The 15,679-nt window shown below is 42.0% G+C and overlaps 1 protein-coding gene across 1 annotated transcript in view; it reads left to right on the forward strand.

The window, feature by feature from the left end:
- Positions 1–2,773: 2,773 nt before the first annotated feature.
- The window catches only part of nmd3 (NMD3 ribosome export adaptor), a 60,241-nt gene continuing 47,335 nt past the window's right edge, over positions 2,774–15,679 (forward strand). The window contains exons 1-2 of the mRNA XM_073041011.1: positions 2,774–2,994; positions 10,605–10,739. Of these exons, the coding sequence (XP_072897112.1) occupies positions 2,951–2,994; positions 10,605–10,739 (179 nt within the window). The 5' untranslated portion in view covers positions 2,774–2,950. The remainder of the gene's footprint in view (positions 2,995–10,604; positions 10,740–15,679) is intronic.

The raw sequence follows: 15,679 nt of genomic DNA on the forward strand, positions 1-15,679 counted from the left end.
TGACGCTGCTTCTTCCAAATTACTCCCAGATACTGCAGCCATTGCTCCTTTACTGGCAACCTCACTAGTCTCCCCTTCCAATCAACTTTGACCAGCTCCTCTCTCATGCATCTGTAGCTCTCTTTACTCATACTGATACACCCAATTTTAGCTTATCCCTCTCAAATTGCAGGGTGAACTTTAACAAATTATGATCACTGCTTCGTACGTGTCCATTTACCTTAAGCTCCCTAATCAAATCTGTTTCATCAGAGAACACCCAATCCAGAATAGCCTTTTCTCTGGAGGGCTTAACTACAAGCTGCTTTAAAAGCCATCTCCTGGGCCATTTCTGAGCATCGAACCAAAGGTCTGTGAGAACAGCTGAGAGGGTCATAGGAGTCTCCTTAACATCTATCAAGGACATTTATCAGGAACACTGAGTACACAGGGCCCTTAGTATTATTAAGGATCCCACCCATCCATCCAGCATCCTCTTTGACTTTCTACCATCAGGCAGGAGACTATGATACATAAAAACAAGAACAATTGGGATAAGAAACAGTTCCCCCAGGCCATTATCTTTTTGAATTCCCTGTCACATCATATTCAAAGTGTCTCTGGTTAATCTGTTTGGTACCTTACAATATTTAATATTAATGCACTTTAGTTTGTTATTTATGTGTGATTCATCTGAAGATTTTTATCCTTACCTTCATAAGTTATCATGTGTTATATGCACTACTGTGCTTTACACCCTGGTTTGAAGACACATTGTCTCATTTCTATATACGTTATTGGTTACATACGTTATATATGTGTATATAGTTAAATGACAATAAGCTTGACGTGATTCTACAAATTCCTTCTTTTAAGATCCAGCACCAACCTGCATATTGAAATCCCTCATGACCATCATAACATTGACCCTTTTACAAGCCTTTTCTATTTCCCATTGTAATTTGTACTCCACATCCTGGCTACTGTTCAGCAGCCACTATATAACTCCTATCTAGGTCTTTTTACCAGTGCAATTTCTTAACTCTTCCCATGAGATTCTACATCTTCTGATCCCATGTCACTTCTTTCTAAGGATTTGATTTCATTTTTTGTCAACAAACCCACCCCAACACCTCTGGCCACCTGCCTGTCCTTTTGATATTATGCGTATCTTTGGAGGTATGATCTACTTTCAATCACAATTCAGTGATGCCCACAATGTCCTATCTGCCAACTTATGACTGTGCTACAAGACAGAACCATAGAACATTATAGCACAGAAACAGGCCTTTTGGCCCTTCTTGGCTGTGCCAAACTATTTTTCTGCCTAGTCCCACTGACTTGCACCTGGACCATATCCCTCCATACATCTCTCATCCACGTACCTGTCCAAGCTTTTCTTAAATGTTAAAAGTGAGCCCGCATATACCACTTCATCTGGCAGCTCATCCCACACTCCCACCACTCTCTGTGTGAAGAAGCGCCCCCCCATGTTCCCTTTAAACTTTTCCCCCTTCACCCTTAACCCATGTCCTCTGATTTTTTTTCTCCCCCTAGCCTCAGTGGAAAAAGCCTGCTTGCATTTACTCTATCTATACCCATCATAATTTTATATACTCCATCAAATCTCCCCTCATTCTTCTACCCTCCAGGGAATAAAGACAACCAAGTCAACCTATTCAACCTTTCTCTGTAACTCATTTTCCAAGTCCCGGTTTATGAAACCTTGAAACCTTCTCTGCATTCTTTCAACATTATTAATACCCTTCCTGTAATTCGATGACCAAATCTGCACACAATAGTTCTATGGTAACCTCTCCTGAACTCTCCCTCCCTTTTACTTCATTCATACTTTTCCAAGCTGTTGTATCCTTATTATTTAGTTTAAAGTCCCACAGCCCTGGTTACGTGATTCACAGGGACCCTACCCATCGGACAGCTCCCTCCTTCCCCAATGCTGATGCCAATATCCCACAAAATGAAATCCCCATAAAGCCTCACTGTGACTCTGAATATTTAAGTTGTATGTAATTCTATTTTAATATGTATCAGCATTTGATCAATTTTAGTATTATATCTCCTTCATTTTCAACTGTTTTTGTCTAAAATTGATGTACGTCTGTGCTCCCAGTTCCGGTTTAACCCAATGATACCCATATACTTTGTCTTCAAGTTTAATGTTTGAGTCAGCTCTCTATGGTGAATGTGACAGTGCCTTGATTTGGTGAATTACTATCTCTATCTCTAGTCATGATGGTTATAAACTAACTCATTAATTGTTACAAAACAACGAATAGTGAGAGTGTACCTATTCCGTATTCTCTGGAGTTTGGGGAAGCGACTGGAAACCTTAATGAAGCTTATAAAATTCAGACAGGCTGGCTGTGCGCTTGAGGACACTGGAGACTGCAATCAGCATTAAGAATTTAGAATAAGTGGTAAGCCATTTACGACTTAGGCAACGGAAAATTCTGCATGCAGAGATGACGAATCATTGAGGTTTGCTGTGGAGACTCATCTGTTTACTTTGTTCAAAGCAGAAATCAATGCGTCTGGTAATTAAGGGGAGGGATATGGGGACCATTGCAGGAAAATGGCGTTGAGGTGGCTTAGACATTATCCTGAATAATAGAGGAGCAGGCTCGAAGGTGCGAATGATCGCACTCTGCTCCTATTTTCCCGTCGCACACTCTCCTCTGACGGGATCTCCAGGGCCACGGCCGGCCGGCCGTTGTGCGTGGTGACAGGCGCGGCGTGGCCAGCTGTGGGGACGGGGCGGGGGCCTGTCGGGGGACACGCCGTCACCCGAGGCGCAGCTGCGAGCGGCCATTGCTGCCGCAACCTCGCATTCTGCGCTCTTTCCTCCTTCGTTTTCCAGTCGGACAGCGGCGAGACGCTGTGCGGGAACGGAGCCACGCCGACGGACTGCTCCGACTTCCTCTTTTCACTGCAGGCGCGGCGCAGAGCCCAGATGGAGTACCTGAAGGAGCCTGCCAAGAGCACCCAGGGCCACATGTGAGTAGCGATGTCAGTGCCTGATCATAGCACACCCATTCCACAGGAGTGAAGATTAAACACAGTGAGATGCAGGTGCTGGAAATCTTAAGTAAATATGGAAATTATTCAGGCAACATTTGTGGAAAAAGAAAGTAAGAGCATCTGGAGACTGGGACTTTAATTGTTCTTTCCGTAAGCAACATACAGCACCCTGGGGAAAAAAAAACTTGTGATTCCGGCATCGGTAGTCTCTCCTGCCTTTTCTTTCCCCAGATGCCCTCTGACCCTCTGAGTACTTCTAGCACCATATTGTAAAGTCATTGTTAATACATCATGGGAACGGGACGTTCGACCGACCTTGTTTGTATGAGCCATCAGGTACCATTTTTGGATTAGGAACTAGCTGGTCCATAGAAGTCAGAGTAAGAGCAGAAGGTTATTAATCTGGTTAGAAGTCCATGATGGGTGTTTTTTTTTGTAAGGATCAGTGCTAGGGCCTCATATCAAAGATTTGGATGGAAATTTAGATGGGTGGATTAGCAAGGTAGTTGGAGCTGTACAAAATGTAAAGGACTATGAAAGAAAATAGTGAGGTATTGATCTGTTACATATGTAGGTGGAGAAGTGGCAGATGGAGTTTAATCCTGACAAGTGTCAGGTGTTGCACTTCAGGTGGTCAAAGGAGGAACTATCAGTTAATAGTAGACCTCTGACTAGAATTGAGATGCAAAGGGATCTTGAGTTCTAAATGTGGTGAGTTTTAGAGTAAGGAAATTATGCTGCATCAATATAAAATTTTAGTCAAACTATACTTGGCATATGAGGTGCATTTCTGGCTGCCCCATTGTATGCATGTGGAGGGGGTGCAGAAGGAGGTTGCCAGCATGCTGCCTGGATTGGCTGGTATGAGTTATAAAGAATGGTTAGACAAGCTTGGGTTGTCCTTAGAGCTTTGGGGGGTGGGGTTCAGCGGAAACCTGACAGGGGGTTTAAATTTATGAATGGTATAGATAGGGTAGAGAGTCAGAATCTGTGTCCTAGAGTAGAAATATCAAACACCAGAGGTACCTGGAAAATGTTTGTTTATTGAGATACAGCATGGAATGGGTTCTTCCAGCCCTTTGAGCTGTGCAGCCAAACAACCCCCGATTGAATCCTAGCTTAATCACAGACAATTTACAATGGCCAATCCAGCTACTAGCTGATACATATTTGAACTGTGAGAGAAAACTGGAGACCTGGTGGAAACCCACGCAGACTTAGGGAGAATGTACAAACTCCTTACAGACAGCGATGGGAAATGAGCCAGGTCGTTGGCACAGGTAGTCCCCGAGTTACGAACATCCGACTTACAAACAACTCGTACTTACGAACTGAAGAAGGAGAATGCCGTCCGCCATTTTAAGTCGTTGCCGTTGACACTGTGTTGACTGAGTAACTTTGTATTTGGCTTAAGTTTTTCTTAGCAAGATTCACCCTGATCCCCTTTTCCAGTCAGCTGGTGGCACAGTGAGATCAGCGCTGGGCTCAAGAACGGAGGTTCCCAAGTTCGATCCAGTGACAGACCGTTCCCGAGTATACTGTCCATCCATGCCGGGTTGATGTTGAGCTCGCAACTTGACCTTGTTTAAAAAAAACTGCCACTTCCAGTTTAAATTTCCACGTGGAATATTGTGGAGGATCAAATACCCAAACCAAGAACAGCCCCCACTTGTCCCATTTAACCTGTCTCAATGCGGTGGACTTTAGGACCTGGTGAATTCAGTGCGGTGGCCCTTAGGACCCGGCGGAGTTCGGGACCTGCCACCCGCAGTGTTTCTGTTCCGTTGATGGGAAGCGATCACGATTGAAAATAAAGTGGAAATAATAAAGCATTTGGAAAGAGGTGAAACATCATCGGTCATTGGAAAAGCATTAGGCCACAGTTGGTCAACGATCAGAATGATTTTAAAGGATAAAGTGAGAATAATGGAGCATGTGAAAGGCCCTGCCCTGATGAAAGCTACAATTATTACTAAGCAATACAGTGGTTTAATTATTGGAATACATACGTTTCTTGTGTTTTATATCCATATATAAGGTAAAATATATACTATATACAAAGACAAATGTTTGACTAACTGACGCTAAATAATATCGGATGTACTTGTTTCGACTTACGTACAAATCTGACTTAGGACTCAGGAACGGAACTGGTTCGTAACCTGGGGGCTGCCTGTACTGTAAAGCGTTGTGTTAACCACTATGCTACTGTGCCACGGTGGATGAGGCAGTTTGGTGGAGCTTGAGGCTTCTAGATAAACACATGCATATGAAGATAATAGAGGGATATGGATGATAGACTGGAGGAGGACATTGAATATAAATTGGCATCAAGATCAGCACAGTATCGTGAGCTGAATGGCCTGTCCAATGCTGTACAGGAAAAGCACGAGGCAAGTTTTATGCAAACTTATGTAGGAGCCTGGAATATGTTTCCAGGGTAGCTTTGGAAACATACAGTATGACAGTAATGTTTAGATTGATACATGTACAGGTAGTGAGTAGCGGGGTATGGACCATGAGCAGGCAGATGGAAGTAAATTCATATCGTGGTTGGTGGAGACATAATGAGTTGTAAGTCCTGTTTGTATGCTACGCTATAGAATTATGTAAGATTATGAGAAGCATAGATAAGGTAGATAGTCAAAATCTTTTTCCCATATTATCTGTTTTGAAGGGGATTTAAAGGATATTTTTAAAATCTGGAACACAATGCAAGAGGAGGTATTGGAGTCAAATTTAACTATTATGTTCAGGAGACGTTTAAACAGATATTTAACTCGGCAAGGTTTAGAAGGATATAAAGGGTAGATGGAGATAAAAGAGTAGCATCAATTTATTGGCCAACAAACTAGTTTCTGTGCTGTACAATGCTAAAACTATGAGAGAGCTTAGAAGAAATAGCCTGGTGTCACACATGCAAACATGGAAAGATTTGGAGATAATCTAAGATAAGATAATAGAAGGAGGATAGGTAGATGGGAATGTGTATTGTATGTTCTTGACAGTGGCAGGACTAATTTGTGGTGGCACTCAACAATGTATTTGGGATACTTGTGAAAAAGAGCATTCACTACATAAACAAAAGTCATACTAAACCAGTAAGAACTTTTAGGCACTACTCCTCAGAATGATTTTGAGGGTAGTAATGGAAGAGGTTTACTCAGTGGTATGAGTGGTGAGGGACGTCAGCTGTGTGGATTGATTGGGGAAGCTAGGATAGTTTCTAGGATAATTGTGAATGAATGTAAGTAATTGGAGGAATTTGATAAATCAAATAGAGAACATTATTTCCATTGGCAGGTGAGTTTACTGACTGGTCGTAAATGTGAAATAGAGATATAGAGCTCTGTAGCACAGAAATAGGCCCCTAGGCCTGTCTAGTCTGTGCTGAATTGCTATTCTGTATAGCCTCATTGACCTGTAGGTGAACCATAGCTTTCCATATTTCTCCCATCTATGCACTTACTAAACTTCTCTTAAACATTACAATTGATCCTGTATCCACCACTTCTGCTGGCAGCTCATTCTAACTCACATTGTCCTCTGTGTAAAGAAGTTCCACCTCAGGTTCCCCTTAATATTTCAGCTTTTATCTTTAACATGACTCCTAGTTCTAGTGTCACCCAACCTCAGTGGAAAAAGCCTGCTTGTATTTACCCCCATAATTTTGTGTACGGTCGGCCTTCCTTATCCGCGAGGGATTGGTTCCAGGACCCCTCGTTGATACCAAAAAACACGGATGCTCAAGTCCCTTATTCAACCTGTCTCAATCCGTTGGACCTTAGGACCCAGCGGAACCCCGGAAGTTATTTAACCTGTCTCAGTGCGGTGGACATTAGGACCCGGAGGTCGAGCTCTGAATCTGCAGTGTTTCTGTTCACAAAAATAATCACGATCACGATTGAAAATAAAGTGGAAATAATAAAGCGATCGGAAAGAGGTGAAACGCCGTCAGTCATTGGAAAAGCGTTAGGCTACAGTTGATCAATGATTGGAACAACTTTAAAGGATAAAGTGAGAGGCCCTGCCCCGATGAAAGCTACAATTATTACTAAGCAATGCAGTGGTTTAATTATTAGGTTTTGGGGTTTGGGTTTTTGATCCTCCACATCAACCAGGCATGGAAGGAGAGCGCGCTTGGAAGGGGTCTGTCGCTGGATTGAACTCGGGAACTTCCTGAGCCCGTGCTGAAACATATGTTTCTTAAGTGTTTTATATGCATAAAAAGGTAAAATATATACTAAGACAAACGTTTGACTAACTGACGCTAAATAATACCGGATGTACCTGTTCCGACTTACATAGTAAGTGAACTTCCCATTTTTTTTCAATCCCGATCCACGGTAACCTACGTGCATTCTCCCGTATACTTTAAATCATCTCTAGATTACTTATAATACCTAATACAATGTGATTGCTATGTAAACTAGTTGTTATACTGCATTGTTTAGGGAATAATGACAAGAAAAAAGTCTGTACATGCTTGAGCAACAAGTGCTGGAAGAGCACTTCCGGGTTTTCTCAATTTGCGGTTGGTTGAATTCGTGCATGCAGAACTCGCAGATAAGGAGGGCTGTCTGTACCTCTGTCAAATCTCCCTTCATTTTCTCAGGTTCCAGGGAATAACATCTTAATCTATTCAATATTTCCCTATAATTCAGGTCCTCAATTCCTGCTAACATCCTTGTAAATCTTCTCTCTACTCTTTCAATCTTACTCATACATTTCCTTCGGCAGGTAACCAACACTGTACGCAATGTTCCAAATTTGGCCTCACTGACATCTTATACAAATTCGACATAACATCCTAACTCCTGTACTCAGTACTCTGATATATGAAAGCTAATGTGCCAAAAGCTCTCTTTATGACTCTATCTACCCGTAACATTGTTTTCAGAAATTATGGATCTGTATTCGCACGTTTCTCTCCCACTCCTTAGTGTTCTACCTTTCACTGTGTAAGTTCTACCCAGTTTTGTCCTTTCAAAGTGGAACATCTCACACTTGTCTGCATTAAATTCCATCTGCCACTTTTCACCCCATTTTTCCAGCTGGTGCAGACCCACTGCAAGCTTTGGAAGCCTTCCTCTCTGTCCATTACGCCTCAAACTTGGTGTCATCTGCAAACTTGCTGATCCAATTTACCACATTATAATCCAAATTATTAATATAGATTACAAACAACAATGGACCTGGTATTGATTCCTGCAACACATCTCTAGTCACAGGCCTCCGGTCAGAGAGGCAACCCATCTGCTACCACTCTGGCTTCTCCCACAAAGCCAATGTCAAATCCAATTCACCACCTCACCCTGAATGCCAACCGACTCCCATGTGGGAATTTGCTAAAGTTCACGTTTTGTAAGATCAGTTAGACTAGCGGTCACCAACCTTTTTAAGCCCAAGATCCCCTACCTCGGCCTTAGTGAAAGGCAAGATCGACCTACTAAATCGGTCAGTCACACGAATGCGCACTGGGCAGAAAAGACCGGAAGTAAAACCCTGCAACCTGGAAGTAGAAATAATGTATGTACACCAGGGGTTATCACCCTTTTTTTGCACCGCGGACCGGCCGACGGCGGGGGGGGGGGGGTGCGCGGTGGGTGGTGTTAATCACAACCGGAATACAGCGATTCTCGAAGCAAGTTCCTTATGTCCAGTCTATTCCACAATTTAGTTTACTTAGCTCTCAGCACTTAGCTTCTGTCCCACTTGCTCACGTTTTTTTCGCTGAAAAAACTCAACAAGTTTGTCTTTAAGTGCATGGTGCTTGGACTCAGGGTACCGAAGCAGTTTTGAATGCTTCATTGCCTCATTAGACAACCTCTGGGCCCGAACTCCAGCCTCCTGTCCACCCGCCACCAGACACCTTGGCCAGGTGTGGCTGGTCGTGGGTGGGGTGAGAGGACGAGGTAAGGGCTGGAGGTCCCCGTGCCGGTCCCAGTTCAGAGAGGGGGGCCAACCGAGCGAGGAATGCGACAGGGCGCGTGCCTGCCCCCCTTGTAGGATCCCTCGGCTTATAGAAGTTTGTCTTGAGGGATGATTTTCAGTAGGTCGCAGCGAGGTAGCTGCTCTGCTACTTATGAAACCCTGAGCCCGAATTAGGTCATCTGTGAATGTTTTAGCACCAGGTTCCCCACGAACATTTGGTGTGCTAAACAGGTTTAGAGGCCTGGTAGCGCATGCTTTGCAGCCCAATACCGGTCCACGGCCTGCTGGTTGGGGACCACAGAAGTACACTGTAGTGCCTGGCGGGGGAAGCTGCACACGTGCACTGGGCAGAAAGAGTGGAATAAAACCCCGCAACCTGGAAACAATCTCTCAACAGTATTTGTGTATTTATTTTTCATTTTTTTCGGGATTTACTGGGAAAGTCTCAAAGATCGACGGGTTGGTGATCACTAGGTTAGACACAAAGCCATGCTGACTGTCATTAAACATGCCCTGTTTATCCAAATGCTTATATATCCTATGTCTCAGAATATCTTCCAATAACTTATCCACCGCAGATGTTAGGCTCACTGGCCTATAATTTCCCAGCTTATTCTTGGAACCTAACTTGAACAGTGGACATTAGCTATTGTTCAGTTCTCTAGCACCTCATCCATGGTAAATGATGTTTTAAATACCTCTCAGGGCCCTGTAATTTCTGCACTAGCCTCTCAGCCTCCCACAAGGTCCTTGTCAGACCCTGGGGACTTATCCGCCCTAATTTGTCTCAAGACAGCAAGCACCTCCACTTCTGTAATCTGGATACTGTCCATCACCTCTCTACTGTTTAGCCTCATTTCTATAGACTCTACCAAACCAGACAAGGTGAAGGAAATAATTGGAAAGGTGTTGGATTATGATTGGAAAGGTGTTGGGTCTACAAAAGATGATCTTTGAAAGGAAAAGGTGTATGAGATTTGGAGACTATAGAATTATGGGGTACAAACGGAACAAATAGGACGGATGTTTACAGAGAAGCATGGGAACAACAAACAAAATAGCTGCTTCTTGTGAAGTAAGATCTAATTAAAATTGATACATTTCCAACGTTCATCACCTCAACTTTGCTGCTCTTGTGCAACTATGCATTAAACATCTGCTCCTCTCCGAATACTTCCAGCAACAGGTTAACAGAGAACAGCTTTGCTTTCTGATCTGGTGACCTGTGACTAACTTCTGATGTCGACCATGCCTTTTGTGTCTTAAGTATTCAGCTGATGCACAATTATCCATTTTTCATCAGATCATTTTCTACTGCTGGGAGCGCAAAGTATTATTAACAAGTTAGAAGTGTGTGCTAAGTTACAATCATATATGTTTAAAAAAATCAGGTTTTCTAGATTAAGCAGTGAATCAATCAATGTGTTTAAATAATAAACTGAAGTGGTCTAAGTCCTTGCCCCTAGCTTTCAAATTCTCAACATTTGTAATTAAATATTAAGAAAGTGCTTCACTGAACTTGTAAAGTTTAAAAAACTTGGTCTTAGCAGCTTTCTTTTCAGAGTAAGGGAAGGTATGTGCTGTTGCTTAATGTTTTATTTGTTAAGCCCCTTCGATATATTGAAATTAATTTTGTTTTCTTTCATCCTCAGTTTATGTTGCCAGTGTGGTGTCCCTATCTCTCCAAATCCTGCAAATATGTGTGTTGCTTGCTTGCGGATCCAAGTTGATATCACAGAAGGAATCCCAAAACAAGTTAATGTTCATTTTTGCAAGCAATGTGAAAGGTAATTTTGCCGAATTTAAGTAATGCTTTGTTTAATAAATATGTGTGTACGAGGACGGGGAAGGCACAAGCTTGTAATACAGGTTTCCCCTGTTATCTGAAGGTAGAGCGTTCCTATGAAATGGTTCGCAAGCCGGAATGTCGTAAAGTGAAGAGGCAATTACCATTTATTAACACACACAAAATGCTGGTGGAACACAGCAGGTCAGGTAGCATCTATAAGGAGAAGCACTGTCGATGTTTCCGGCCGAGACCCTTTGTCAGGACACGAAGGGTCTCGGCTGGAAACGTCGACAGTGCTTCTCCTTATAGATGCTGCCTGACCTGTTGTGTTCCACCAGCATTTTGTGTGTGTTATTTGAATTTCCAGCATCTGCAGATTTCCTTGTGTTTACCATTTATTAACGTGGGCAAAATTTGTGAGCGTTCCCAGACTCAAAAAATAACCTACCATATCATGCCAAATAGCACATAAAGCCTAAAATAACAGTAACATATAGTAAAAGCAGGAATGATATGATAAATACACAGCCTATATAAAGTAGAAATACTTTTCTGCAATCATTGCAGCACTGTTTAGCATAGCAAAAATCTCACTGCGTAGCATATGATCTCAGTACGTCACTATGTAGTGCTACTAGCGTAGTGGAAACAGTCTCAGCAGAAGCACTCTCTCCAGTAACCTTTAAGCTCTGAAACTACCAAATCATACCAAATAACACATAAAAATACACAGCCTATATAAAGTAGAAATAATGTATGTACAGTGTAGTTTCACTTACTGGAATTGGCAAGACAGCAAGCACACTGATGATGCTGTGTTAGGCTGAGTTGTCAGAGGTTGGGGTGCTTGACAATTTTTTCCAATACATTGCAGCTTCGTCACAGGTAAACACTTGCTTATATGAATATTTATTTTCTTCAGTTCTGCTAGGAACTTTTTGGCAGCTTCAGTATCAGCCGAAGCACTCTCTCCAGTAAACTTTAAGCTATGAAGCTGCCCTCGCTTCAGAAACCGATCAAACCACCCATGACTACCTTTAAATTACACTTTTGCAACACTTTCATCACCATTGTCCAGTGCTTTCTGTTTCAGCTTATTAAAAAGATTGATTTCTCCTTAAGTATAAGGTAACTTAACCGAACACCATGCTTTGTACATCCATCAATCCACTCAAACAACAATAGACTTTCCATTTTATCCATTATTGGATGCCAACTAAGAGAGACCACTTTGCTACAAGCAGAACCAAGTAACATCGGCAGCTTTCAAGATTCTCTCTCTGCGTATAAATAGTGTAAATGGTGGACGCAGGCAAATTCAACGTGCAGACAGTGTCCTTACTTTGTTCACCATGATCGAAACGCTTAATTATGTCTAGCTTCACGCGAAGTGTAACACCCTTACGAGCTCTTTTAGGCTTTTCCGATACCTTAGAGCTCATCTTGCTAACGGATGCACAAAATAAATCGACATAAAGCACAGATGCTCACAGGCACGTGTTTAAGCAATGGCGGATAGAACGCAGTTCCGGGAGAGGAGCTTGGCTGCTTCGGGCATGCGCTGCCTTTATTTGCGCACTACCTTTTTCATAACAGTGAAAACACCTTCTGTTAATGAAAACAGGTAACTAATGTAGGTCTTTTGTAACAGCAAGGTGTCATAAAACGAATGTTTGAAAAATGGGGGCCACCTGTAATACAGACATAAAGAGAAATCTGTTTGTTCCTAAGCTGACTGGCTCCAGAGTTGCTTGCCTCCCACTTCTTTTCTGGAGAGGCTTAGTCTCAATTTATAGTCTGGATTTAAAAATAATTCTATAAAGTTTTGTATTCATTAGAGTATTTAGTTATCATATAATAGACTATTCTTGTTAAAATAAATGCACTTATGAATCTGGTCTTTTGGAGAGATGATTATCAAATATTGATGTCAGTGAATATTCCGATAGATTACTTTTAAACGCTCATTCAAACCACCTGAAGTTCAGAGTTTAAAAATATAGCACTATCATTTGATTGTAGAGCCATGAAAATGGTCGGAATTATAGTTTGCTTATTTTAAAATGTTGCAGTTTTGAGAAGATTGATCTGAAATAGTAATTTGTTTATTATTGTCATTTGCACCGAGATACAGTGAAAACTTTATAGTTGCATGACATCTATTTGGGTCATTCCATGTATAAATACATTGATGTAATACAAGAACAAGAAAATAAAACAATGTAGAATATACTTTTTCCAGTACAGGTAAAGTACAGTACAGGTAGAGTCATAATGTCATAGAAAAGTACAGCACACAAACAGGCTCTTTGGCCCATCTAATCCATGCTGAACCATTTAAACTGCCTATACCTGTCAACTGGGACCATAGCCATCCATAAAACTAACATCCATGTACCTATCCAAATTTCTCTTAAATGTTGAAATTGAGCTTGCATGTACTACTGTGCTGACAGCTTGTTCCATGCTCTTACGACCCTATTAGTGAAGAAGCTTCCCCTCATAATCCCTGTACTGTATAGCTACTGTATAATATGGGACTACTTTATGTTGTAGGGACATGTCGTTGTGTGCACTATTAGGCACGTATTGATCTGTACGTGTGTATTCAGAGTTCGGTTTCTACCAGTAAAGAACCATGAAACTTAGCTCCCGTCCCCAGCGTTTTTATTAATAGCATTGTTGTGTAGCCAGGCCACATACACAACAAATTGGTGATGAGATTAACGAACCTACATCGTATCGGAACGTCATGTTTTCAATTGATAATGAGACTCGGAGGAAGAGCGAAAAGAATGAGCCAAGGAGCTGGAGAAGGAGGCAGAGTGACGCTGCAAGTCTGAAAGGAAGCAGGAGCACAGCTGGGGTCGGGAACATCGGGAGACCAAGAGACACAGTCGGAGCAGCAGCACACCCAGCTGAGACCACAGCTGGCGCTGAACCCAAGGGCTGAGGGTCTGCCTGCCTCAGAAGGAAGATAAAAGGGAGCGACACAGACATCTAGATGGAGTGCACTCCTGGCGCTAGCAAAAAGGTCACGCGAGTCAAAAAAAAGGGAGAACGGGGCTAATTTAACATAATAAATATGGCGATGATTGGAACTGTTACAGCATTTGAGAGTAGCATTGAAGACTGGGCAACTTTATTGAAAGAGTGGAGTTATATTGTGATGCTAACGATGTTAATGATGGAAAGAAAGCCAGTTTCTTACTTAGTATTATAGGAGCAAAAATATGCGGCCTGCTACTGAGCTTGTTAACCCCTGAAAAGCTGGCTGACGAAATATTCAAGCAGATAGACATTCTTCAACAGCATTTAAACCCCAAACCACTGGTCATTGCTGAAAGATTTAAATTTCAGGATCGGAATCAGAGCAAAAATGAAAGTGTTTCTGAATATTGTGCTGAATTGTGCAAATTATCAGAGCATTGTCAATTTGGAGCTGGTCTATCGGACGCATTGAGGGACCGTTAGTATGTGACATGCATTGTGAAAGCACACGGAAGAAGCTCCTGTGTGAAAGAGACCTTACATTCGAGAAAGCGCTAAACATTGCATTATCAATGGAAAAGGCCGCATGAGGTGCTTCCGAGATACAACAAAAATCTCTGGAATATGCTACAAATTAAATGTCAGTGAACAGAAATGAAGGAAAATAATGTTACCGTTGTAGGAACAGGTCACATGACATGGATGACTGTTGGTTTAAGGACAAAGAATGCAGAAACTGGCAAATGGCTACATTGGCAGAGTGTGCAAAGCTAGTAAACAGTGTTACTGTTGTGGGAAAATCTCACATGACCCTGATGATCGTTGGGTTAAAGACAAAGAATGCAGAAACTGTGGCAAACAGGGCCACACTGGCAGAGTATGCAAAGCTCGTAAACTGCAGAAAAGGGTCAAAATACATGTTTCCTGTGGCATCGGAAATATAGGTGCAACATTCTTTCCCTACTAATGCATAGACCCCTCCTTCTCAGGCTAATACTTCTCCACTTTCGTGTTTCTTTGTATTTGCCCTCCGACGCTGTAAGGTAATCAATCAATCCCACCCCCAATATGGTTATTACCACTACTTCCTTAATGTTAGTCCTCTATTGAGTATATATTTTGTTAATAATCAGTCACTGTGTATATAACATGAGGTGCAGGTTGGAATAGATTTATGTTCCAGTCTGTCAATAACACTTGGTTCTTGATTCTCAGCGCCGTTCCTCTCTTTCGGGGAAGATGTCACTTGTTCAGTGTTTTATTTTGTCCTTGTCGTGGTGCAACTTGCACTTGCTGGCATGTATTCAATCAGGTTTCTCCTTCATCTTAATGGCTGTACGGTTCATCAGCAGCACTAGCTAGGGGCCTTTCCGCCTGGGAGAGGAAGAATCTTTATTCATTGATCTCACATATATTCTACCTCCTGGCTTAAAAGGATGCATGTTACCTCCAGTTAAAGGTGCCTGGGCTTGCCGGACCCTCTCATACAATTTCCCTGCCTCCTGACACAATACTTGTGCGTATTTCAGTGTCTTCTCATCACATCATATTAACGCTACTGTAGTGTTCTTGCACAGGTGTAAAAGAACTCTGAACTAAACACCAAGCATAAACCAATCAATGAGGCGGTCCCAGTAAGATTAACTGTTTACTGTTCACTCTTCCACATTAACGTATGGTGAAAACTGTTGATAAAACAACGCAAAATATATACAGTATATGTTTCCTTCTTGACATCACATTTACATCATAAATACTTGCAAAAGTAAAACAACAACAACTATATTACATTAAAGTGTAACATACAGTCAGAATCTACCTACGCCATCGACTGGCTTTAAATACACTTCAAAACAAACTATCCGCAACTCTTTAAATAACAAAAAACATAAACTTTATCAACCGTCATTACTTTTAACAGAATCAGCGTTGACATTTTAAATTCAA

This window comes from Hemitrygon akajei, chromosome 3, assembly GCF_048418815.1.
Source record: "Hemitrygon akajei chromosome 3, sHemAka1.3, whole genome shotgun sequence".
In the NCBI taxonomy this organism is placed as follows: domain Eukaryota; kingdom Metazoa; phylum Chordata; class Chondrichthyes; order Myliobatiformes; family Dasyatidae; genus Hemitrygon; species Hemitrygon akajei.